This window comes from Zosterops lateralis (genome assembly GCF_965231275.1).
Source record: "Zosterops lateralis genome assembly, chromosome: 2".
In the NCBI taxonomy this organism is placed as follows: domain Eukaryota; kingdom Metazoa; phylum Chordata; class Aves; order Passeriformes; family Zosteropidae; genus Zosterops; species Zosterops lateralis.
The window spans coordinates 5,624,872-5,650,636 of NC_139763.1; the positions used below are offsets into that span (position 1 = coordinate 5,624,872).

A 25,765-nucleotide genomic window follows, 5' to 3' on the forward strand; every position below is an offset into this window, starting at 1 on the left:
AATGTTCAAATGACTTGCAGATGTCTGACTGCTGCAGCTGTTGCAGACCTTGTAATGGCATTAGGCTCTGACTCAGAGAGCAGCTCCTTTGCCAAGAGATTCTGGCAGTGGCTGCAGCTGTGATATTCCCATTGAAAAAAGGACTGTCAGCAGTGGAGGTGGTGATACAAAACGGAACAGAAGGATGAGAAAGGGGCAAGGCTGGCTCTGAGTATGACAGGAAAATGGAGGTTCTGAAAGCTTCCATTTTTCCATGTTTAACTGCCTCGGCAGCATCCTATCACTGCACTGACCAGGGAAGGAGCTGGAATTTATAGTCACCACAGATTCTGGCTACATGCAGCTTGTGTTACACTAACAAAAAAAAAAAAAAAACAAAAAAAAAAACAAAAAAAAAACAAAAAAAACAAAAAAAAAACCAAAAAAAAAAAACAAAAAAAAAAAAACAAAAAAAAAAAAAACAAAACAAAAAAAACAAAACAAAACAAAACAAAACAAAAAAAAAAAAAAAAAAAAAAAAAAAAACAAAACAAAAAAAAAAAAAAAAAAAAAAAAAAAAAAAAAACAAAAAAAAAAAAAAACAAAAAAAAACCACCAAACCTTTGATAATGTAAAACTTCATTCCCAAGTTCTCAAAAAGAAAGGATGTCCCTAAAAGCAGGCAGGATTGAATCTCACTGTGTAGTCTGTTGCACAAACTGTGCAGCATGGGAGCTTGGCTGCTTGCTGCCTGTGGAGACTGTGGAGTCAGGGAATATCTTCCTTGGCAGCCAAAGGAATGCCAGCATCCTGAAAAAGCACTGAGGAAAAAAAAATCCTCTAAGTGTCTCATGATTGTTTCCCCTGTATCTGCAAAGAAAATAATGAAGACTGACATGCAAAGTAGGCACACGTTTTATTCGTGGGATGTTGTACTGAGACAAACATGCTGGGTTTGAAACAGCTTTTTGATTCCTGTGTGACTGGAAAAGCAAAAGCATGACCATTTTTAGAAGAGAATTGGAGAAGGCAGTGCAAAACAAAAGCACAATTTTGACCGGCTTTGGTGATAGTTGTCAGAAAGCAGAACTGAGGGAATCAAACCCTGGAGGCAGCTGAACTGTAAATCCCTGAAATGGGGAGGGAGCAGAGCAAGAGTCACCTCTCAATGAAGAGCAGATTTCATTGCTGCCTTTTCTGTTACTTTAAACCACTTATGGAGAGCAGGGTTTAGTCATGAAATGGACTGCAGAGCTGCTCCTGCTCTATGAACCTACAAAGCCAGAAGCAGTATTGTTTGTGGCACCTTTTGAAGGGTCTCTGCTGATTCCAGTGTGTTTTCTCTGCCCATGATCAATACTGTATTTATGACAGTAAAGCTATCATAATATGCTGGGTGACCTAATTGTGGCTTTTCAGTACCTGAAGGGAGCCTACAAGAGAGCTGGAGAGGGACTTTTCACAAGGGCCTGGAATGACAGGACTAGGGGGAATGGCTTCAGACTGACAGAGAGTAGGTTTAGACTGGATATTAGGAAGAATTTCTCCCCTGTGAGGTTGCTGAGGCCCTGGCACAGGTTGTCCAGAGAAGCTGTGGCTGCCCCATCTCTGAAAGTGTTCAAGACCAGATTTGATGGAGCTCTGAGCAACCTGGGATGGTGGAAGGTGTCCCTGCCCATGGCAGGGGAGTGAAACAAGAGGATCTTTGAGGTCTCTTCCAACTCACACCATTCTGGGATTCTTTGTTTCTTTGAAAATATACAGATAATTAAAAAAAGACATGCAGTGTACATGAACTTCACTTACTAGATTTAAAAAAGAAAAATCTTACTGATGTGATTTATTCCTTACATGAGTAAAAGGGAATGAGTTGCTAACAGCTCTCTTCTCCAGGGCTGCACTGGCTGTTGGTAGGAGCTGTGAGATGGGACACCAAGAATCCCACCATGGCCCTGAGAGCATTGTCCAAAGGCTTCTTGAGCTCTGTCAGGCTTGGGGCTGTAGCCACTGCCCAGAGGAGCCTGTTCCAGTGCCCAGCCACTCTCTGGGTGAAAAGCTTTTTCCTGATATCCAACCTAAACCTCCCCCTAACTGAGCATTGTTCCATTGTTTTCTGTGCTGGTCAATGAATAAATATTGTGTGTGCTGAGGAAGAATCCCAGTGCTGGATGGGCACAGCCCCTGTCCCACGAGGCCCTACAGTGATATTATGTGCTGTGTGGTCTGTGGGGTTTTGTGCACCCCTTCTGTGGGAGGAGGCTTGAGTCCCTCCCTGGGAATCTGCACCTGCCCTGGGAAATAAACAGGATGTTGCAAACGGAAAAGGGCTGGAAGTTTGCACTGCCCGGTTTGGTGATCCATGGGGGAGGTGGGTCTGTAGCTGGAGGCATTGCAGAGCTTTGGGAGAATGCCATGCACAAAGCATCACTGTGCTGCCCTTCCCCAGCCCAGGGCTGAATGGGCCAGTCTTCCTCAGAGGAAGAAGCAGAGCTTGGCAGAGATACAAGTCTGGATCCCAGAGGAAGCACTGCCTTGCTGGCAGAGCATTCAGTCTCAAGCCAGTTTGCCTCCCAGCCCACCAGCTAACCCAGGCACAGTGTAAAGTTGGTATTTCTTCTGCTGCTTCCAGGTCCAAAGCTGTTCCAAATCCAAAGCTATTTCATGCAGAGCTAGTATGGGGATCTCTGTACCTTACTGCTCTGCAAGGTGTTGACACAGCCTTTCTTTCCTAGAATGTTTTCTTATCAGTAAATCTTAGAAAAACTGTCTAGAAAGTCTCTTGTATCTCTTCTTTCTTGTGGGGAAAGGCTAGCTTGGGTAATCTGACTCCAGGAGAGACTTATTGGCAGGCAAAAGGACATTACAGAATTGCAATCTGTTAAAAAATGGGAATAAAGGAATTAATGGAGAAGAAGTCTGCCGGTGGCCATTGAATATGATGGTCTGGTTGCAACTTCTGATTCAGAAAGGTGCAAGCTGTGCCAGGGGGAGGTTCAGGTTGGACATCAGGGAGAATTTCTTCATGGAAAGGGCTGACAAGCATTGAAAGGGGCTGCCCAGGGAGGTGTTAAAGTCCTCATCCCTGGAGGTGTTCAAGAAACATCTGGATGTGGCACTCAGTGCTTTGCTCTGGCTGACAAAGATGGAGATCCATAAAGGTGGAACTTGATGATCTGGGAGATCTTTTCCAACCTAAATGCATGTGTTGTCCTTGCACTCAGATGACAGCAGCCCCTTGTGTTGAGGAAAAGCCTGAAAGCATTAATGGGAATGCTGCCCCAAATATAACCCATCAGCTGATCCAGCAGTCTGACAGCTCCAAAGATGTGGGCTTCAGCCAGATGTGGTGGTAGGAATGTGTGTCAGCTCTGGGATGTCAGTGTGGATGTGGGCCTGGAGGAGATGGTGATGTGCTGCAGTGTGAACCATCAGAGATGGGCTTGGCCACCTTCACTCCAGGCTGGGGGTGCTTGGTAGTTTCCACAAATCCCACCTTGGCAGAGACGAGAAGGGGAATGTTTGTGGAAGGCTTCTGCCCTTGGCATTTCCTATTTGCTTTTAGCTCTGTGCAGATGGCTGTGTGGGGCTCAGCTTTGCTCCTGCTTTGTGCTGGGAGCTCAGGTGCCTGGCTAGACAGTTGCATTAGGCAGCAAAGCACCTAATCCTCACTGAAGGCCATCTAATCCTCTCAGCTTAATGGCCTTCTGCTCCTTCAGATAGTCCCTTCTTTATTCCTTCCCTATTTAATCAGAATTCTTTCCTCTTCCATCTCCAAAGGAGCCAGCTCTGCTGGCCGGCCATTCTCGTTCCTGGTTACCAACACCTCTCAGTCCTTCATGGCTCCCAAATGCAGAAACCCATAAAAGCAGCTGGAAGTAAATGAGTAATGGAGAGGGAAGTCACGTCTCTGTGGACTGAAGAAAGTGTTCTGTAGGCCAGTGTTTGAGAACCTTTCATTAGTGCTTCCTGGTTATTTTTTCTGCATTTCACTCTGCTGAATCCAAATCCCGCTCAAGCCGGTGGGAATTGTTCCACCGACTTCTGCGAGAGTTGGATCCAACCTCTAGTCTGAAAAGGAAAACTAGTCTCACTGGTTTTCTTTTATTTCAGTTGGTTTCACTTTCTGCTTCTCAACTCCCAGAATAACATGAATGCATTCATAGTCCTCCATGGTGACATACAAAATTTTCTCTTTTAATGTTTTTCATAAAATAAAAATGTGTATCAGCAATTCCACCTCTGTCCTTCTGACTCTGTTCTTCCACCGTTTTTCCCCCCTTCCACCCTCCTGACATTCTACATGGAGGTAAATAAAAATTTCTTTTTACATATAGCACATTTTTAAAGAAGCTTTGAACAGTAAAATACCCTCAGCTTTTGAGATTGTTAGAGGCAGACAGAAAATAACCTTTTTGTAGTATCTCAATAACCTGTTTGTAGTATCTCAAGTGGAAAAAAGATATGCTAGGTTGTGAAAGATGTTTGTTCCATCACCATGGAACTCCTTGCACAGTTCCCAGGGCAAGCCATGGCACACAGGGAGGTGACAGTGGATTTCTACATCACAGCTCAATCTTCAGCTTTTAAGAGGAAGCTGTGCTTTTATTCCTAAAATAGCTGTTTGTTCCAATTAACATCTTTCTGGGAGCACAAAGGGAGCAATGAGTAGAGTATGGTGCTACAGAACACTGAGAAAGGAACATTATCTTACAGAGCTCTGGGGGGTTGTCCTCCAGATCGCCCAAAATTCTTTCCAAGTAACGTGTTAAAATATTGGTAATGCAGTGACTCAACCATATAAACAGATGGACTGAGTAGCGTGCAGCCAGTGATTCAGCTAATGTACAGCTCTGGAAAATTCAAATTTGATTTGACATCAGGAGAAATATTGAATAAGACATTTCGAGTTTTTCCTTTTGTTTAAGGAAGCTTTAAGTAGGTTGGTTTTTCTACCGAACAGAGAGAGTAGAAAAACATAAGCCAATAAGGGCTTGATTCAAAGGATGGCATCTCTGGTCCCTGCACAGAAACTCCTTGCAGTAGTGCTGCACTGCAGTGCCAGCTCTTGGTCTGAAGCCCAAGTCCTGCTGTGGGACACGAGCTCCTAATTTCTCCAGTGGGAGTGTTCCCAGCCAGTTACGCAGATCTCCATGATCTAGTTCAAGCAAAGCTTAGCATTTATTTAGACTGAGTTAACTCATTAATTTCAGCTTTAAAATCTTAAAAGCTGTAAAGTAAATCACACGTTTTTTCCAGGCTCCTCCTGTACCGCGTAAAGTTGTGAATGTTGCAGATGTGAATGTGCTGTGCCTGCAAACAGGGCACACCAAGGCTGCTCTTGGGAATGCTCTCCAAACAGCCAGAGGACATCTAAGTTGTTGACATGTCTTACTACATCCTTTTTATTCCCTCTGGAGTGATGAAAGGAGAAACTGGTTTTCTGCAGAGGCCTCCCATTGTTAGGAGATCAACACTTAAAAACTCACCTGATTTTATGGAAATCTGGGGGAAACCCTGTTCTCTTTAGATTATTCCAGCCTTATCACTGCAATTACAGGCTTTATTTCACAAGTTATGAGTACAGATTACTGCCACCTGCATGGAAGCCCATCCCTTCATCCCTATGTAAATGCTGCCTTTGAAAGCTTCATTATGAAAGAGTTGTCACGTACATAATCAAGAGGCAGGAGAAGTGATCTGAACAGGTTAAATGCAGGTGAATGTTATGTTTTGCACACAGTTGTAATATTCATAACGTGGTAATTGCTGCAGGATGTTAGAGTAAGCTTAATTCCTCTAGCAGATGTATGTAGGATGGAGTTTTGCCCCCCAATACACTTACACAATCCTACTGTGCCTAAATTGATGCTGAAAGTGTATTTCAGAGAAGAGATTTGGGAAAGTGCTTGTCTCATTTGATGAGGCAGGACCTCAATAGTTCAGTGTCTGCAATTATTTCTGCCAGCTGTGAGGAGTGCTCTTATATATTGAGGACTGTTCTAAGTAGTCAAGTAAGGTCCTAACCCCACAAACCTATCTGGGCATGCTTTAAATAATAATACTTATAATACTTTATAATACTTAATAATTTTATTTAATATGTACAATGTGAAAAAGGTAACAAAAGTTAAAGACTCTGAGCATTCTGTTATTTGCCTGAAGACTGTCAAACTCCATTTTTATGTATTTGCAATTTGCTATTACAAAGTATTAAAGTGACATTGCATTCACCCTGGCATGTAACTTTTGCTTTTTTAGAAAGAAAAGCAGTCCTCTCACCACTGCATTGGAGCGAGTGCACCCATACCAATGGGAGCTCAGAGCATAAAACCTCATCAGCTGTGTAATAACCCTTATAAGATTTGTAGTATGGAGAATTTCCTCAGGAGTGCTGTCTTCCATCCTATGGATAGGATTCTTGTTCTTTTGCAAAACTGTTTGGACAATCAGAAACAGAAAGAAAAGGCACCTGTCCTTTCTCTCTCTGTTTCGCTTTGTTGGGATTTTTTGTTGTTTTCCTTTGGATCATTCATCTCAGTTACTTCTTCATTCTTTTCCCCTGATGCTCCTGTTTTCCAAGTTGCTGGCTTCTCTCAAGGGTCCTGTGATTTTTAGGGCTTTTCTTAAATCTTCATCTCCCGGAGCCATTTCAGCTGTGATATTTAAAAAAAATTAAGCTTAAGCTTTAAAAATTAAGCCTGCAGAAGCTGTATCAGAGATGACTGAAGACAAACTGAAAAGAAAGGACCTCTTGACAGGGAGTGGGATCAGAGTTTTTAGTGAGCTGGAAGTCACGAGTTTGATCAGGAATTATTTTTAGGTTACTTTCTTGTGGGAATGAGGTTTACATGGTCATGTCATGTAGGTAGAGGTATATCTGAGGGTATATCCATGTTGTTTAATAATGTTTGAATCTACTGGCTTACTCCAGACAGGATTAAAGCTGACAGAATAATTTAGTTCCTGTGACTTTCATGAAAATAAGTTGTGGAGCAGGGAGGATGTATCATGTTCTCCCTGAATCATGGAAAAATCTGCAGCAGGAACTTTTGGGCAACAGCATGTACTGACTAAAGAGAAATCCTAAATAAATCACAACTTTGGAAGATATTTCAATTGAAACTTGCACTTTACACCCTGAAGTTAACAAACCACGAGGCACAGACGTGTGGGGAACCAGGCTTTCTTCATTCTGATCACAAGCTTTAAGATCAAGGCAGTTAAAACATCTACTGAAATCACAAAAACATTAAGAGGCTGAGGAGAGTAATGGATGGAGTAACTTTAACTACAAAGGCAACCAAAATATGGAATTACTGGGGTGAGGGGGAAACAGCAGATGAGGAATTTCTACACCTGTTGTGAGTGAGGGGGGAGCTCAGGAATAGAGAGTGGCAGGCAGGAAGGGAAGAAAAAGCAAACGGAAACAGGAGGAGAAAAGAAAATTCAAGTTGGGAAAGGCATCCAGAAGGGCTTTGAAGATCACTGGGAAGAGAGATTAAACAGAAACTAAATTAATTTTAATTTAATCTGTTCGTTCTCAGAAGAAATCAGTGAACTCCTATCCAAAGAAGTGCAGGCGAGGCAGAAGGAGAACAAAGGGGTTGCAGGGAGAATCAAATTTGAAGAAGAGGCAGGTCTGGACATGGGAAGCAGTTAATTTTAAGCACTGTTTAGTGAATGTGTCACTAATGAATGTGTCAGGGATAATGAGAGCTGAAACTTGTGGTAGAAGCAGCCAACCTGGCCACAGGAACCGTATGAGAGGTTTGTTGCACAGCACAGGAGCGGAAACAGAGAAAGAGGCTCTTGTGAATGAGACAAACTAAGCGTTGGTCGGGTTTGTTGCCTTTTTTTTTTTTTTTCCTTAATCTTGTTTAAATAAATCATTCCCATTAACACTGAGCCACGATTTACCCATCTGAGTGCTCTGGATTAGCACAGCTCAGTTCCACCCTCTCTTCTTGGTGCAGAAGTTCTCCCTCTGCTCACAAGCCCGATGATGTCCGTGTGGCTGGGACTGTGCAGGGAAAAATGGCTGGAAAAAGAAGTCCTGTGAAGGCTCCAGGCCGTCTGGCGAGGGGATGGAGCAACTGTTTTGTCAGTGGACAAATGGTGGCAGTGTGCACAGGGTGACAAGATTCCTGAAGCAACTGTGTTGGCTGAGCAGGATCTTGACACAGCAAGGACATGCAGAGAAAGGACTGAGGGCAGCAGACCTAGTTTTGCCCTCAGGAACATTTAAGTAGCTGTTTCTATTGCCAAACTATTAGCCAGATCTTTAAAAAGTGGCCTGGCCCAGGAAGGTGTTATATAAAACAAAAAAAAAAACCAAAAAGCACCAAAAAAACCCAAACACCCTCCCCCCCTGCAAAAGAAAAAGAAAAAAAAAAAAAAAAAAAAAAAAAAAAAAAAAAAAAAAAAAGAAAAGAGAAAAGAAAAAGCTTACTTGCTACTGTTAAACTAGGAAGAAAAACATGGACCATGAAAAAAAATGTAGGGTATTCCCAGTTTACTGGGTACAGGATAATCAAGGAGATTCCCAGTGGTGGCTTTGCAGAGGGACTACAACACCTAAAAGTAAAACCGTTTTGGATTTAAACTGAGCTTCCTAAAATGAGATTTGCTTTTTGCCTGTCACCTTTTTCCTCACCATGCAAACCTCTGCTCTCAAAGCCAGCGAGGGGCTGTGGGGATGATCTTTCAGAAATCTTGAGAATGAGGAACAAGGTGGAAATGACAAATTGATTCACCTGTGGTGTGTATCACTCAAAGGCATTCCAGCCCTTTTGGAACAGAGACACTTTTTAAATATCCCAACAGCAAAACGGCCACACCACACAGGGCACCCCTCTGACAGCACATTCCTGACACTTTCCTGTCCCTTATATAGGAATGGTTTGGGAAAAGGGGGGATTTTAACAGTGGTAACTCATGGGGGAAGAAACTGTGACAGCACTAGTTCCTCACAAGTGGAGTTTCAGTACAAAAAAACCGCATGTGTGGTCAGCAACTTTATTTCAGGGCACGGCAGGACCCGAGCAGCACATGATCCATGGGCAGGATCCTGAGCACGGATCCATGGGCAGGATCCTGAGGGACAGTGCAGGTCCGACCTCGCTCAGATCCCGCAGTTTTTGGGTTTGGGGAGAGCAGGGGGCGCAGGTTTGGAGCTGGAGGGGTCCCAAGGACCAGCCGGGCAGTTTCACCCCACACAGGCCGGAGGAGAAGTTGCTGGGACGGCCCGTGAGGAGCCTCCAGCGCGGCTCCCGCACTCGGGGTGACCCCGGCCCGCCCCAGGCGGCTCCCCCACAAGGCGCGGGGACTCGCAGCTCCAACAACCGAGACAAGGGACTCCTCCAAGCCCGAGGAGCAGCGCCCTGAAGCGACCCCAGGCCGAGCATCAATCGCTGCCCGAGGGAACGCGGCACGAACCCGCCATAGCGGCCGCCGCCTCTCCCCTCATGGCGGAGTCACTTAGTACCTCCCTCCTCCCCCCACTCCCAGCAGTGGTTTCACCCCCCCGCCTCATACACGGCGAGGGGCGTGGCCTCTCCCTTCTAGCTTTCCCCGCCCCTCTCATCCATATTCATGAGGGGGATTCGGGCGGCCCCAATGCGGAGGGGCGGTGCGCCCAAGCCCCGCCCCTATCTATGAATATTGATGAGGGGCGCCGTGGCGTCGGGGGCGGCGCGGGCGGCGATTGGCCGGGCGCGGCGGCGCGCGGTGACGCGCGCGGCGGCGGTGCGGGTCCCGATTGCTGCAGCCGCTTGTCAGTGTGACGAAGATTGGCACCCGAGGTAAGCGCTGTCACTCAAACCCCGCTCCAGCCCCGCCGTCCATCACGGCGCGCCCGCCGCCCGGGCACGGCCGCACCGGGGAAGCGGGAGAGCGGCTGGGGAAGGGGCGAGCGGGGCGGCGGCGGCGAGGGGAGAAAGGGGCACCCCCGCGCTCCGCCGCCGCTCGCACGGACCGGGGGATTTAAGGGGCGGTGGCGGGCGCGGGGAGGGGAAGGAGGGGAGAAGCGGGGAGGGGTGGGGGGGGAGGGCGGGGGAGGGAAGCGAGGAAGGTTCTGGAAGGGCCGCCGTGCGCCCGTTGTGTCCCGGCGGGGGCGCGCGCGGGGAGGGGACGCGGGAGCGCGCGCGGGTCCGCGCGGAGGAGGAGGAGGAGGAAGAGGAGGAGGAAGGAGATGGGGGCGATGGGATGGGGAAGGAGCGGGAGGGGGAGAAAAAGGAGGGAGGGAAGGAAGGAGAGGAGGCGACGCGATGCTTAAAGGGGCAGCGCCGTGCTGGCCGCTCCTCGGAGGCGGCGGCGGCGGGGAGGGAAAAACGGGGGGCGCTCCGGGGGCTCCGGCACCGCCGCTGCCCCTCGGGGCCGGACCGCGGGCTGGGCCTGTCCTCCTGCTGTCCCCCCTGAGAGCCCTGTCCCCTGCACACCTGCCCGGCCCCGGGGGGACAGCGGGAAGGGGATAAGGGGATGTCCCCGGCCGCTGTGGGGGGCGCTCCCCCCGCCTGCCGCGTTCATAGAAAGCGGAGCCCGCGCGCGCAGGGCCGGTTTGGGTTTTTCCCTCGTTTCTGGCTTATTTTGGGTGCTGACCCCTCGTCCTCCCGGCTGGGCGGTGAGCAGACACCTTCCCCACAGCCCGGCCGAGGGTTGCCGGGTGTTTACGCGGCCGCAATTAGGAGCTGAGACTTGACACTGCCCAGAGGCCCTGCTGGGGATGTGTGTAAACAATAATAAATCAAGCGCTGGTTTTATCCCCAAGTGTTGCCTCAGTGAGCCACATGTCCCAGGGTCTCATGGAGCAGTCAGTCCATGGCTTCTCTTGGTTCCCACCACGCCGGAGTTTGTCAGTTCACAATATAACAATATAAGTAGTTAACACTTTTCTGTGATAATTCTCTGTGTAGCTTATTGCTATTTTTACATATATAATTTATTATTATTTATTATTTATAGTATATATATATATTGTCTTTAATGGTGTTATGTAGTGCAATTTTAGAGATAGGTCTCAGTATTTATTTTTTTTTTTAATCTGCTGATGCTGAAGTTTTTAGTTCCTTTTTGCAGTTATGTCTGAGTAAATGACTGCTGTGGTTTAGGGGACTTAAAAGATCATTTTGTTCCAACCCTCTGCCATGGGCAGGGACACCTTCCACTATCCCAGGTTGCTCAGAGCTCCATCCAGCCTGGCCTTGGACACTGCCAGGGATGGGGCAGTTACAGCTTCTCTGGGCTCTTTATTCCAGTACCTCACCATTCTCACAGGAAATAATTTATTCCTAATACAAGACACAATATCTGGTATAAAACCCTTAAAAATGAATGCATTACTGTTTTGTTGGCTTTTTTTTTTTTTTTAAATGCATGCACTTGAGAGCTGCCCAGGCAACATTCATTTTTTTGTCCTTGCCCCTCTTTGGAATAGGTTGTGTGCATTCCATTAAACAGATCCCAGGAACAGGGAACATGGGCATTATGTTCTGGATGTTGGAAAACACTTGGGCCAAGATCCTGTGGAGAACAGCAAGAGGGTGTAGGTCACTCTCAAAGTATGCTAAATATCTCATTTAATTTTATATATTTTTTAACTAAATCTTTTCTTATTTTTTAGAAAAAACATGGACATTTAGTTAGTTCCTAATTTTATTCTCGAGCCTGCTCTTGTACAGAATTTCACTGGTGTAGATTGATGAGGAGAATTGTAACAACTATGGTTTAGGATATCCACACATCTTACTGTTCTTCGTACTGAGAATACACTCACAGCTTGTTCCCTTCCTCTATGGGATATAATCTGTTTATGGGCTGCCTGTGCTATGGGGTTATGTCCCTTTAGCTGAATTTGTGTGTGTGGTTGAAGTGAGATGGTTTCTGCATCTGGATGGAGTCCTGGTCAGTCCCTGTTAGCTCCATGTGTGAGTTTTATGGATTACACTGAACCAGGAAACAAGTTGTGATTTTATCAGAAATCATCCTTACATGTATTTCCAGACTGTGTCATTGCTACAGTATCAAGCAACAGCAAATGCATTCTGAGTGGATTTTCTGCCAAGTAAAATTGCAGATTTATCCTTTTCTGAGTCTGTGTGTAATCACATATAGAATCATTACATTCACATTTCTGAAGGAAAAAAAAATCCCCCAAGCATTTCACATAATCTATTCAAAATAATTCTAATTATTTTTCTCATGCATGTCCTATCTTCAGTTTATTGTATGAACTGTACAGTATATTTTTACTCTTGACTACTTGACATATTTTCTTGTCATCTCATAATTAAAGTATCCAGAGGAAAATTTCAGGTGCAGGTTTTACTGTGTTTTCTTTACATAATCTCCAGTTCAGTGAAAGACAGCTCAGTGTGCTTTCAGCCACAGGGTACAAATGGGAAGTCACAGGGTAAAGTAAGGGCTGCACTGAAATTCTGGAGGCTCAAGTGATTTCTCATTGATCTCCCCAGTGGGTTTGGGCCATGCATTTATTATCTTCTTTTTTATCTGTGCTTATGTGTTTTGCTGGGCTGATTTTTTTCTTGTTACCATTTCCCATGTGCTGATAGAAAACCCAAGAGTTCTTCTCATTTTGAGTACATTGTTGTTAGGGTTGGTGGGGATTTTATTTTGTATTTGGAAATTTCACTTTGGCATGTAAAATGTCAAGCTGGTATTAAGTACTTACAGCTTTGATTTGTACTCTTAATACACTTTGTAATATTTGGGTTAAATAAAAATAACATTTTAAAACTAAGTCCTTGGAGTCATCCATCATAGGACTGAAAGGAGTTTAGAATGAATGAAATATAAATTTAATTTATTTTATATGCTTTAGTCTTATAAAGTCAATAGTCTTCTGGAAGCTGTGATTCCTTTCAAAAGAAAATTCCAAAAAAAAAAGAATTTTGCTTTCCAACTGTGTTTTTCTGTGCTGTAAATGCACTACTCTAATAAACCCCTAATAATTCTGATTGCTACCACAGCAAGTTGGGGAGTGTTCAGGAGCAATTCAATTTCCTGGAAAAAGACAAACTCTTTGGTGAAATTAAGCCTTGTATTAGTGGCCGAGGGTGAATGATCACGGAACCAGCACTGTGGCAGTGGAACTGCCTGTTCTAATGGCCGTGTTAATGTCCTGAATGAGGCAGTCCAAATTGTATTTCAGAATATTATGTCGTGCTCTGGGAGCCAAATGTTGCCTTTGCAAAACTGGCACATATGTGAAAGCTTACAGTAAAGCAGATTAATATTCTTATTTTGGTCTAAGTAAGACCAAATGCAATTTTTTTTGTGTGTGTGTGTGTGTGTGAAATTAAAAATGTTGCAAATGTTTCTTCTCTTGCAGCGGCAGCAGCTGGTTACTTCACTTCTCACTTGTTCAAAGAGTCTGTAGGTTTAAAAATGAGAAGTCTCAGAGGGGTTTATTTTGCCACAGCTCAGTGCTGTACAAAATGTAAAACAACTTACTGCTCTTCTAAGCAGGAGGATTCCAAGACCAAGGAGAAAAAGCTGCTGATGGAGCTCTTTCATTTGCTTACTTGGTGCCAGATGTTGCCAAAATCTTTTACCCAGACCATTTTAGAGCTCCCCAAGGGAACTGAACACTGAAATATTCACACTAGCAGCAGGTTCTTCTCTTTGTTCACTGAAGTGGTTTCCTGCCAGAGGTTGGAACACGGGATTCATCAGGTAGAACTGGGACTGGGGTAGAAAATAAAATAATGGCACCACGGATCTGGAAATGCCAGTTTTGCTGTCGTGGAGCTGTGGCATGTTTTTATTGAGTTGTTGAGGGGCAGTAACTTGGTTCCCCTGCCGGCAGCGAGGGGATACCACATCATGAATGGCACCGAGAGGCAAAAGTTGGTGCTAGAAAGGGAAATAAAACTTCGATCTTGTTCTCGCTCGGTTGGTTCTCGTCCTTCGCAGGAACACTTTGTTTGGGGTTTGATGTGGCAGCTGCTCCAGGCTGTGCTGTTCTCATTTTTTAGTACCTTGGTGTATAAGAGGTATTTGTTGTTAAACTTGAGGGCTGTTGAAGTACACAGAGAGTCAAAATGTGAATTTTGAAAATGGGAGCCGAGCGTGATGATGACAGACTGTCCCTCACCCTGCTGTGCCCAGGGATCTGCAGCTCTCTCTTCTGCAGCTGATGGGAAAGTCAGGCAAAAAAGTAGAATATGGCAGCTTACTTCTGGATCCCTGAAAGAGGGATCCATTTCTCTTAAACCTCCAGATCCTAATTTTTATTTTATTGGTGAGGTTTTGGAATTGCCTGTGTTTTTTCTTCTGAGGGCAGAAGAGGCTAGGAAGTGTGTCTATACTTCACATCCTGCTTGGCTTTTTACGAGTTACACAGCAAACAAAGCAAAGGGAAAAGGATATTATCATACTTGCTGAAAAGTAAAGTCCAAGCCTTTTATATTCCAAGGAAACAGAGGCAATTAGAGAACAGAAATTGGATCTTTACCCGTGTTTAACGTGCCTAGAGAACAGGGGAATGAAAATGTGTGTGCTGTGTTGTGTGTTTTTGTAACTAAAGAATTTCTGGGTCAGTCTGTGATCCCTTAATTTATATTTTCTAGCCCATTTTTATGTGGTCTAGGCTATGATAGTAGCCATACCAAAAGCAAGATTACCTGGATATCTTTTTTATTATTATTATTATTTTGAGGTGTTGATTTTAGCAGCTTAATTCTTATTCCGACTGAAATTTGCCAGGATGAATATGTTTGAGCAGGATTATTCTGCCAACTTTAAAATGACTCAGCATGTTGAGAATGACTCAAAGAGAAAGTAAATACGTTAATTTATAGGAAAGGTGGGATTCTTCTTATTTAAGAGCACATCAGCAGTTGAGTTGTGGATTTTAGTGTTGCAGAGGGGAAAGGAGCATAAACATTCACATGGAGCATATGGCTGTTCTTGAGAAACTCCAACAGAGCATAACCTCTTGGAAAACCTGGTTTATATGATACTGGGCAAATTATTTATTATTATTTTACTAAATTACCTGAATATTCTGTGTAACATGAGTGTCTTCCTGTGTGTTGGTCCTTGCACGTCACCTGCCTGTGCAGTCACCACCTGGGCCAAGTGGTTCAGCATGATGCAGCTCACAGCAGTAGGTGATGGGGAAGATTAATCAAAAATAGTCTTTTCATTACCTCAGAACAATTAGGCAGCAGTCATAACTCCTGGAAGGATGGAGATTTGTGTTTGGGAGAGGTGGGGAACAAGAGTGGAGCAGGAAGGGAAGAGTTTTTATTTAATCCTCATTTAAAAAACAAAACAACAGTTCATTTTAAGACCTAAACTTAGTAGCAGAACAAAGTTAGTTGTTCAGGTTTGACCAAATGTTAGAGTCAAAACAGGACGGATTCTGGAAAAATTAGTGATGGGTTGGAATTGGATTTCACAGACAGTTGCAGGATCAGGATTTTGTGTCACTTTCAGGTTTTTTGGCTAGTCCAAGTTAATACCTGATTCATTAATGGGTTTGTTATTCCAGAAATCATAAAAGATATAAAAATGAAATGATTGATAAGGGAACATCTCAGGCTTGATGAGTTGTTTAAATGCCAAAAATGTGTAGAGGGCATTTTCTTACCCATTCAACATCCAAAGTCCATTTTAAATGCATTTATTATTTAAATAAAACTCCTATTCACCCTTCAACTGTACTTCAATAGCATCAGGAATTCGTGCCTTCATAGAATAATTGGAAACTTTTATGGTTTTATAATAAAAATGTTGGAAAACGTAACATATGCTTACACAAACTGCTCACATTGTAAAGTATTCAATAGCAATAAAGGCAGAGAGACCGGTGGTTATTCTCTGTCTTCTTTATGAAACCACAAAGTATAAACACAAAGCAAGATTCATTTTGGTCATAGTTTATTGGGTGCTGATGCAAATCATGATTAAAATAGGATTTCCTGTTGCTTTGGTTTAATTTGCCTGGAAGGAGATGGTTCCATCAGGGTCTCCAAAAGTAAGAAATTCGGGACGTGCTCCTGTGAGTATTCCTAAGGCTTCAGTGGCAGAGGGATGGATTTGTGTCAAGGACATAAGCAACGTTGTTTATCCATGTGGGGAATGCCAGGGAAATGGGGAGGCTGGTGGAGTTCTCACCTTTCTTTTTTCTGTTTATTGATCTATTTTTTCAATGAAATTTGGTTTGAAAAAGTAATTAAATATCAGTAAGCAGGAGTTGTACAGGATCAGTTCCAGCTGTGGGAGGGCTGATACACATCCTCTGGGATATAAGGAGTGTTTGTAGCCTTTCAGTGCCACCCTCTTGCCACGAGAGCAGCCAGGCAGATGTGGCACCATCTTCCTGATTTTTGGGTCCATTATGAAAGCACATGGGGTGAAAACTGAGGGCAAAAAATCCTTCTGTATCCTGTAACAATAAATATGTGTGAGGATTCTCATGCTGGACCCATAAAGTACTTCTGTTTGTAGTATTAAGAATACAGGAAAAAAAGGAATCTTCATTTATCATGTGAATATTGGTGCTGGATGAGGGAGCAATGGGAAATATTTTTATTCCCTCATACCCTAATCCCTCAAGAGTCTTGGAACAATTAAAGAGGGAGGTTTCTTTTCCCCCGAGTTTTGTTTTTCTCTTGCCAAAATTGCTGTTTAGTCCCCTAAATTCCTTACTATTACTTTATAGGGCTAATAAAGCAGGATCAAATTACAGTGTGAATTGGGTAGAAGAAATGAGATGCTGCAGGAAGTTCCTTGAATTTGTGGATCTTTCCATAGTCAGAAGAATGAGAATTCTATTTTGCAGAATGTAGGAGACCAACCTGAGGATTTCTTTCCAGAATTCCAAGAGCCACCTGGGGGCAGGATACCTGGCATATATCATTTTGTGACTGGATTGGGTAGAATTCCTCATCTTTCTCATCCTTGTTGAGAAGGACTGTGGTAAATTGGTGATGACATGGAATCAGGGATATGACCCATGATTTTGCACCTTTCCCTAGAAATATGCTGGTGTACACAGCAAGGATGTGTGCAGAATTAGGAGCTGGAGTTCCTACAAGAATCAGATCCCCTCAGTTTTATTTCTGTTGTTGTGCCTGGAGGAATTCCTATGATCTATGCATCCTTAATATTCATTTTATCAGTTAACTGCATATGCAGTTTTAGCTTACAAAGTGGCACATTCTAAACATTTTTTTTTTTTGTTATCTGGTGCTTGCAAATAGCAGAGTTTATAGAATTAAATGTACCAAAAGCAGAGTTTAAGCAAAGAGTGAGTTGCTAGAGGAACACAGATCTTTTAATGAGGTGGTTTGTTGTTGGTCATGCTGTGTGACAATGTGGTGGTGCTTGGGAGGTGGCCTGTGGTATGAATATTTTGTATGGATTGTCAAGATCTGGATGGAGGGATATGAAAAGAGGATGCTATGAAAGATTAATGGGAAAACAAAGCAGTAGATACACTGTTGGAGAGGTCTTGCTGAATAAAGTCACTATTACATAGCATCAAAATCCTACATGTAAAGAAAGGTTGATGGTAGCTTGGAGTGTAGCCTGTATTTCTGCAGAAATTCAACTTTAGTTGTGGATTTTAATTTGTTTTTAATTTTCAGTTTCTTAAAGTATAATTTGCATTCTTTCTTTAAATGTAATCTCATATTCATCAAGATTAACATATAAATAACTCTATTGCACCACCAAACAATAAAGGGAACAAAGTGACACAAAATAAATCTCATTTTACTGCAGCCAAAAATTGGTTTTGTGGCTTTTTAGGACTTGACTCCCAGGGCAATTGACAGCATAGCTGTTGTAGAGTAACTGAGTGGCTGTATCTGTGTGATGGGACTCCCTGGGGCTGGTATTATGTTCCTGAACAGGAACATTGTCTTTCTTAAAAGTGTAATATTCTAAATAATGACTGTACTTTTTAAGTACATGCGACAGAGGAAATGGAAGCCGCCTTGGTGCTGAATGAGGAGAACATTCTGACTGAGCACAGTTTTAATAAACTCGTCTGCATCAACTTCATATTGATTTGTTTGTCTTAATTTCTGTGAATGGCTCTGCGTGGGCAGGTTGGTGGAGATGGAGATGGACTGCAGCAAAGGTGGAATGAGTCCTGGGTGTTGGCATGTGGGCTCTACTTATTGCTTCATCATTTGAATCACTTATTGCTATCATTATTTGAATCTATAAAAATACATGGATCTTAATGTCTGCTCATGTTTGTGTATGTGAATGTGTGCACAGGTCTTTGCTTCCTGTACCTGAAATGCAGAATGAGGGGATGACTCAAAGGAGGGCTCTTCAATGCTTGAATGAACAAGTTCCTATTTTACTTTGTAGTTAAAACCTCAGTGGTGATTCACTTTCTGAGAGACAAAGGAAGTTGCCCTTTGTTTTGGTTTCATAGTTAGGTATTTTTAGTATGATGGCATTACTTAAAAGCTTGTCTGCTTGAGGAATAAAAGGAAAATAAGAATTGGCAATAGCAAGCCCAGGTTAAGACTCCACAGTGTCTTGGTGTTGTGTCCACCCTGTAACAGATGTATCTGCTCCCTCTTGCCCCCACTGAAATGTGCACGAAGACATCATCATCTGCAGGCTCAGATCTCTCTTGTCTGATATGTTTAGGGGTGGACAGCAGTATTAAATGTTGTGCAGTGTCTCTTAGAAGAGGGCAATACCACTGCAACATCCTCTGGCTCCTTCTCAGCCACATCCTTCCCTCTGCAGCATCTTTCACCTGCATTTCTTCAGCATCTCTTTGTTCCTGCCCTCAAATATCTCATGAGCTGTCTAGAAATTTGCTAGTTCCAGAGTTTCAGCTGAAGGCTTTGCAGGCAAGGGCTACTTCTTCATACACTGAATATTTGACCAACCAGATCTGGCAGCAGTTATTTCTGAATGGAAGAGCAAGACTTTCAGATTTGCAGTAGTCCTCCTTATGTCTGACCAGAGAGAAGGAATGGATAATTTATCTATTTATCTATTCTGATTTATCTGTCAGTGACCTCCATTCTGAAGATGCCATGAATACTGAGAAGTCTTTTATTTGAAATTAGCCCAGTAAATTGAAGTGAGAATGAGTACCAAAATGCATGGCATGTGAAGAAGGGAGTAAGAGGGTTACACTATCTTCAGAACAGAATTTAGAAGCTGCAAAAATAAGAGAAGCCCATTTTCTGAAGGCATAGATCTGTGACAGTTTAAGGAAAAGTGGTAAGAACTTTTAATGTGCCATCTGCTCCTTGAACCTTCAAGACCAGGTGTATCACGTTGACTGAAACTTCTTGCTCAGTGTTCAGTCTCTAACCAATGGCTGAAATTTAAATTGCCTTAAAACTCCTCAAATACCTTCCCTGTTTTCTGAACCAGATATGTCATCTACATTGAGTGGCCCTTCACATTTTGTTTTTCTGTGAACTTGTCTGAAAACCATCATTTCTTGGAAAACAACACATGCATAAATTTTAATAAATTTAAAGACCAATTCAAAGACCAATTTAATCTTGCTTTCAAAAATGTTGCAGTTACTTTTCTCTCTGGTTCTTATTGTGAACTTTGTCTGTGTGAGAAACAGAGATAATCAGATTCAAGATCTCATAATTTAATTTCTGGTGGTCTCTGTGCAATCCCAGTGTCTGGAACTTCCCTTGAGATGGTTTTTTAATGCTTTTCAGCAGTTGTGTTTTCTGTTTTCACAATCTTTGCTTTCACAATCCTTACTGCTTTTTAAAAGTAGCTTCAATGTATCAAATGGGTGCTATTAAATGTAATTAAAGTAATTTTAAGTGGTAATTTTTGGAAAGCTTTTTGAAATTGCTGAATAATCCTGTAGCAGAACCTGTCTTCACAGAACACAGGATCCTAAACTAACACTGGGCCATTTCTAGCATCATGCTTTGATTTTACCATAGATTGTTTACAAATTATTATGAAGGAGATTTAAATAGGGAGAAAAAAATCTCTCACCTTTTTTGATTTCACGCTTAATTTTCACAACAGTGGTGAGTTATTCCTATTTGCATTTCATGGTTTTATTTTTGGGATGTGTCTTGTCTAGTCTTGGCAGACAGACACCGATCCAAGGAGGAAAATATGAAGGTTGAACAGCGAGGGAGTTATTATCCAAATGGAGCCTTCTGTTAGAGGTGTCAGCAGAGACAAAGGTGAATGTAGAGAATGAATGGAATAAGATGAGAGAGAGATCAAATAATGGGATAAGAAGTTCAAGCGTGGGATAATGGGTGTGATCAGAGATTATTAACAACGCAAAAACTTGCAAAATATGAAAAAAAAATCCTGTCTGTTCATTAAACTTGATGACAGAACCACACAATAAAACATTTTTTTTTTTTTTTAATCATATTGAGTCTTAGAATGTGTGTTCTCTGATGGTGTTTTCTTCTGATTGTTTCTCTGTTGGTTTTTAGGTTTCTGTCTTCCACGTTGTACATCAGTGGGATCTCTGTGCTGGAACAAGATAATGTCTTCAACTCATTGAAGGGAAGGGGTGAGCAGCTTTCTCCTGGCCAATATTTTATCTGCTTTAGAAAAGAACATGCCGTGGAAATAAATATCATCCTGTATTGTGTTGAAAAGGAAGCCAGTTCTAGATGCTTTTCATGTGTCAAAGAGAATTGATTTTTGTTTCTTTTTAACTTGGTGTTTGAATGTAAGGATCTAATGTTACATAGCAAGTGCCAGGACTAAAGTTAAATCAGAATGAACAAAGAGCCATGCCGAATCTGCCAGTCATGCATTTCTTTCTGAAGGACTTCAAAGAAACATGTATGAGGGAAAATTAGAAGGAATGATTACTTGTTAACAAGTCTGTTGGGTAGTTCCTTCACAACCCTAAGAGGGCTGGTGCTTAGGTCGTAGCCTGAAGCATAACTATTTATATCTCTTACAAACATCTGTTGTAGCTTGTGTATGTTAAAAATGATACCACTGATCTCCAGCAGCTCACTTGCACCTTCTGTTAACGTTACTGGGTGGTCCCTGTGCCCTTAATTATGGAGGAGTAAGTGGAACAAGTGAGGAGTGGAGTGATGAATGTTAAGTGATCACTTTGTGTGTCTGTTTCAGCTCACATTTAATCTCTTCTCTTACTCAACTTGCACAAAGTCTCCACATTTCTAATTATGATTATTACCCCTCTTCATTTAGCCTCCTTTCTGCTTTACATTTTCCCTTCATACCTCATTTTATAAAAGACTTTTTTTTTTTTTTTTTTTTTTTTTTTTTTTTTTTTTTTTTTTTTTTTTTTTTTTTTTTTCCCTTTTCTTTGTAGACCATGATCTTTTATGAATTCCCTTTCTCCACAGGTATCAGTGGAGTTTCTGATTGCAGGTCATGCATCAGCTTCCAGTTACACGATCTTAAGTTTTTCCTTGGGTTTTCCACATGCTTTGCTTTCAAATAGAATGAGAGTTAATTCTGTTCTGTGTGAAGCAGACCCAGCAGATTCACCCTCAGGTTATTTTTGTTATTTGTAAGTCTTTGAATGTAACACAAACACAGTTTCCTCTCTACTCTCCATTTCTTTCACAGAGAATAATTGGCATTTTGAGAGCTAAGATGTCCAGAAATCATATATTCTTGGCTTCACCTCAGGTACCCAAATACTCTGTGCCCTGAGGTAGAGTGTGCTGGTTGGAGATGGTCCTGCTGTGAGCTGAGAACGGACACACATGAGCCAGAAATTACCACACCAGTAGGTCAGCCAAGAGCAGGGGGTTGTTCGAGTGCACCACAACTGCTCCAGACCGAGTCAGCTGCTTTCCATCATAGCCACCTTCAGCAGGGAGAGAGAGGCATGAACCAGCCTGCCTGACTCGGTGTAAAAAGGATCAGAAACCATCCATGTGTGGAGGAGCTGTGGAAGCAATTAGCTGTGGCAGTGATAAACATCTGGGAGTGATAGCAGCCCCATCGCTGTCTGCAGCCTGAGCATCTGCTGAGGCTGTGTCTGCTAACGAGCCCTGGGTGCTGCATCCCAAATGAGGTTATAAAAGCCAAATCTGTAAATACCTTCTCAGTTACTTTCCTTAAAGTTTAGCATAGTTTGTTTCTTGCCTCTTTCTGAGTAATGAGGAAATGTTTCTTTTTAGTGAACAGAAGTAATTCCTCAGTTAATTGCCTCAGTTTAAGTGTGTGATTAGCTCAATTTGTTCTTCTTGATTTGCAGTGGTTGTCTTCCCTAAATCTCATCTGTTCCTATCTTGCCTAATAGCTTAATCTTTTTCTACTGTAATTATAAGTCAGAGGGGAAGCTCTTGTGGGAAATAAAGGATATACCCATGTAGAATTCTTTCCAGTCCTTCCCCTGGGAGAAAATATGGCAAAAGTCCCTCTAGATGAAATAATCTATGGATCTAGCTCAAAGCTGTGCACCTCCTTTCTTCTTTTGTGTGGCCTGAGGGCCTTCCAGATGTGGAACGTCTCTTCATTATGGAAATCTGGAAGGAGGGGTTAGTCCAGCTTGTCTTGTTCTCCAAAAATCCTTGCACTGTCCTACTGTCTTTACCAGTTTACATGTATTATCTTTGTGGACTCCCTCTCCAGGTTTTTCTTCATGCCACATCCCTGTGAACTCTTAAGACTTTCTTCCTCTTCTACAACTATTTTATTTTCTCATTTTTGCCTAAGAATTTCATCTTTCTCCCACAGTCAAACCATTTCTTTAGCAGTGTTTTCTGTGGGATTTAGCTTTAAAATAATCATTAAATAGTATTTGCTCTTTCTTTGTTGATCATTTCAACTGTTCTGCTTTCATTTTGGGGGTAGCCTGGCCCATGCTTTGGATGTCACAGTCATAAATTAAATGCGTGTCTTTTGAGAAGAAAGAAAAGCAGCGTTTTCTATGTGTCTGTTCACTCTGTCAATGCAGACAGGCACTTGCATTGGCTCTCCGCTGCCATTTATGAAGCAAAATAAATGTTTAAACATCAGGCAAATGCTTACAGGGCTGATGCTTTAGAATGTGTTCCCTTAAAGTATTTTGAGAGATATCTCACATATTGTGACAAATGCTGATTTAACTTTCAACACTAAATGATTTGTAACTGTAAAAAAAAATAAATCTAAAGTACTTCTATCAGTGAGAGCACTTAGGTTGTTCCCTTTATATTTTTAATTGTATTTTTTGGTAGGGAAATCAGTAATGTTTTTGGAGTTTCAAAGAAAGAATACTGATGTTCTGTAAAAACAGATATAACCTAGTTTGTAGAGAAAGCCACCCTTATATCATCCTGGTGAACTTCTCTCGGTTTTGAAGCTCACCAAAGTTTGATTGTTCTCTTTAATTTAATTAAAAAAAAAAAAAAAAAATTGTGGTCATACTTAGGAATTACACTGAGTGAATTTGATGCAAAGTAAGGCTTGAGATATCTCCTGAGGAGTTTGGTTTGTCTCTGTGCCTGGAACTGCTGTCAAAGAAGGGAACCTTGAAATTTGTCCTGGGTTTGCAAAATGAAACACTCACTTGAGACTGTTATAACCTATAGGGGAAACTATCCAGAAATGTAAAAATTGCTCTTTAAAATGGTCATATGCAGGAGTAGTATGCAATAAGGGAAGGACTTATTTCAAAAATTTGTAGTGATTGAACACATTGCAAAAAAAAAAAAAAAAAAAAGATTCTGTTTCAGATCTTAAACTGGTGAAAATTTAAAAACTTAGTTCTTCAATACTGACATAAGTGAAAAAGAGCAGAAAACCTGGAATTATTACCTGGATGTAATGAGACATGAGCTCTGACTTCTTTTTTAGTATGGATTTTTTCAAGAGTAGCTAAACATTAGTACTCCTTTGTGTCAAGGAAAATTGACTTCTGTGTTAATAGTTACTGGTAATAGCTTAATGAGTTACATGATTTCAGTTGTAATGGCTGCAAATCTGACAAGAAAATGAAATGTGAAGTAGTAATTTGTTGGGTGCACTCTATCTGGTGGTGGTGCTTGGCTAATTATTTTTTTTAAATTACTATATGTCTTAACTTAAAAATGTTTAACTCATTTGGGCACCAAACTCCAGCTAATGCCTGGAGAGATTAACATGATGCCTTTACTTGTGTTTAAATCCTATTGTAATTAATATTTGCCAAAGTATCAAATGTCTCTGAAATCGAGACTTCTGAATTCCTAGGTCCCTTTTGAAACTTTATAATAACGTGGGCTCAATTGTTTAAAAGTTGTTAGATATTGTTCCCTTCTTTGTTGAGCCTTAAATGACTTAAACTATGACAAATTCCTGATGTCAGAAGTGGTTTGAGGCTTGGTCTCTGAAAGTAGTTTCAGGCCCTACTTTAAAAGCTGGGATTCACACCCAAAAGTGAACAGGGTATTCCTTAACATTTTACATTTGGTTCTTCATTTTTAACTGTAAGTATTTCAGTTACAGTGATGCTCAGTGGGTTGGGAGCCTTTTCAAAACACAGAAACACAAACCTGCCCATTTCTAGATTTCATGTATTACCTTAGAATGTCAGTTAAGTAGTGCAGAGATGAATGTGCGAAAGTTCACTTGAAGGTTGTCAGTATAAAAAAACCTCAGCCTCTTATTAAAAATTATACTTTAGAGTATAAAAAGATACAATGAACTTTTTGCTGATAAAACCTGATATATTTCCAAACTGAACTTATTTATTGTTTGAATTTGCACGTGGCCATTGTTGTCAATAAACTCTCTGAGAGGTGGGGCATAAATCTGAATTTCTACCTTTATTTTTTCTTCACCCTTTAGAACTGGATTCTAAGGGGCCACTTTTTTAACTAACTATTTTTTTTTTCTTTAAAGAATATTTGTTGAAGCTTATGATGATTTGACACAATTAATGTCTTAATAACCATGATGGCAACACAGACATTAAGTATAGACAACTATCAAGATGGACAACAGGTAGGTGTGTTCTCCTTTCTCGAGAAACTAAATATACTTAGGAAGAGGGGGAAAAAAATAGTGGCTTTGTCCTAAATGCCTGCTTTGACATTGTTTAAGCTGGAATAATGACACATGATCATGTATATCTGGTCATGATGTTTCTCTTTTGTACAACAGGCTGTGTAGTTTTACACTTTAAATTGCTAAATTAAAATGCTGTTAACTAGAGGCAAGTTGTGAGGTGGCCTCTACTCTGAAGACTCATTTTGCTGTTACTCTGTGTCAGCCCTAAGCAATAAATACAAGTACTTCTGTCAGCAGATGGCAACAATGGGGAACAGTAAGGAAAAAACAGCAACTTTCCACATCTCCTATAAAATGTTCATCTGAACGCAGACAGATTTTTGATTTTTAGTTTTATTGGGTTTTTTTTTAATTGCAATTCTAATTTGTCCCTCTCCTCTCACCTACTTTACATATTTGACTTTATTCCCCCAGCAAATACATAACATTCTGTGGCAGTGAAAGTAAAATATGCTTTTTTCTAAATAACAGATTGGGAGAGAGCTTTTTCTTCGTATTTGTTTGTATTTCAAGCTCTCAGTGTCCAAGGTAGACAGGTAATTCAGGTGCCTGCTGTTTTTCTAGATTGGAAATGGCCCACAGAAAGAAAATTGCAGGTTTAAATGAGCTGTTTCCTCCTCCTAGGGAGATAGAATCCTAACTGAACACACTTTCTCCCTTCAAACTCTGAAGATGTATGGCCAGCATTTATAATCACTTATCTGAGTCATCCCCTTTTAATTTGCTCCTCCTTCCTGTCATTAGCCAAGAAATTAGTCCATCAGTTACTTTTTTGTTTTTTTTTTCTGCAAGCATTCTGCCTTGAAAATCA

At 41.8% G+C, this 25,765-nt stretch overlaps 1 protein-coding gene across 3 annotated transcripts in view; it reads left to right on the forward strand.

The window, feature by feature from the left end:
* Positions 1–9,699: 9,699 nt before the first annotated feature.
* Positions 9,700–25,765, forward strand: part of PKNOX1 (PBX/knotted 1 homeobox 1) — a 36,332-nt gene continuing 20,266 nt past the window's right edge. Inside the window, exons 1-3 of one of the 3 annotated variants that reach the window (XM_083854659.1) lie at positions 9,700–9,779; positions 20,418–20,497; positions 24,787–24,888. In XM_083854659.1, the coding sequence (XP_083710785.1) occupies positions 24,838–24,888 (51 nt within the window). In that variant the 5' untranslated portion in view covers positions 9,700–9,779; positions 20,418–20,497; positions 24,787–24,837. Of the gene's footprint in view, positions 9,780–19,006; positions 19,204–20,129; positions 20,154–20,417; positions 20,498–24,786; positions 24,889–25,765 lie in introns of those variants that run through there. The other 2 variants (XM_083854660.1, XM_083854661.1) reach the window with 2 other exon arrangements.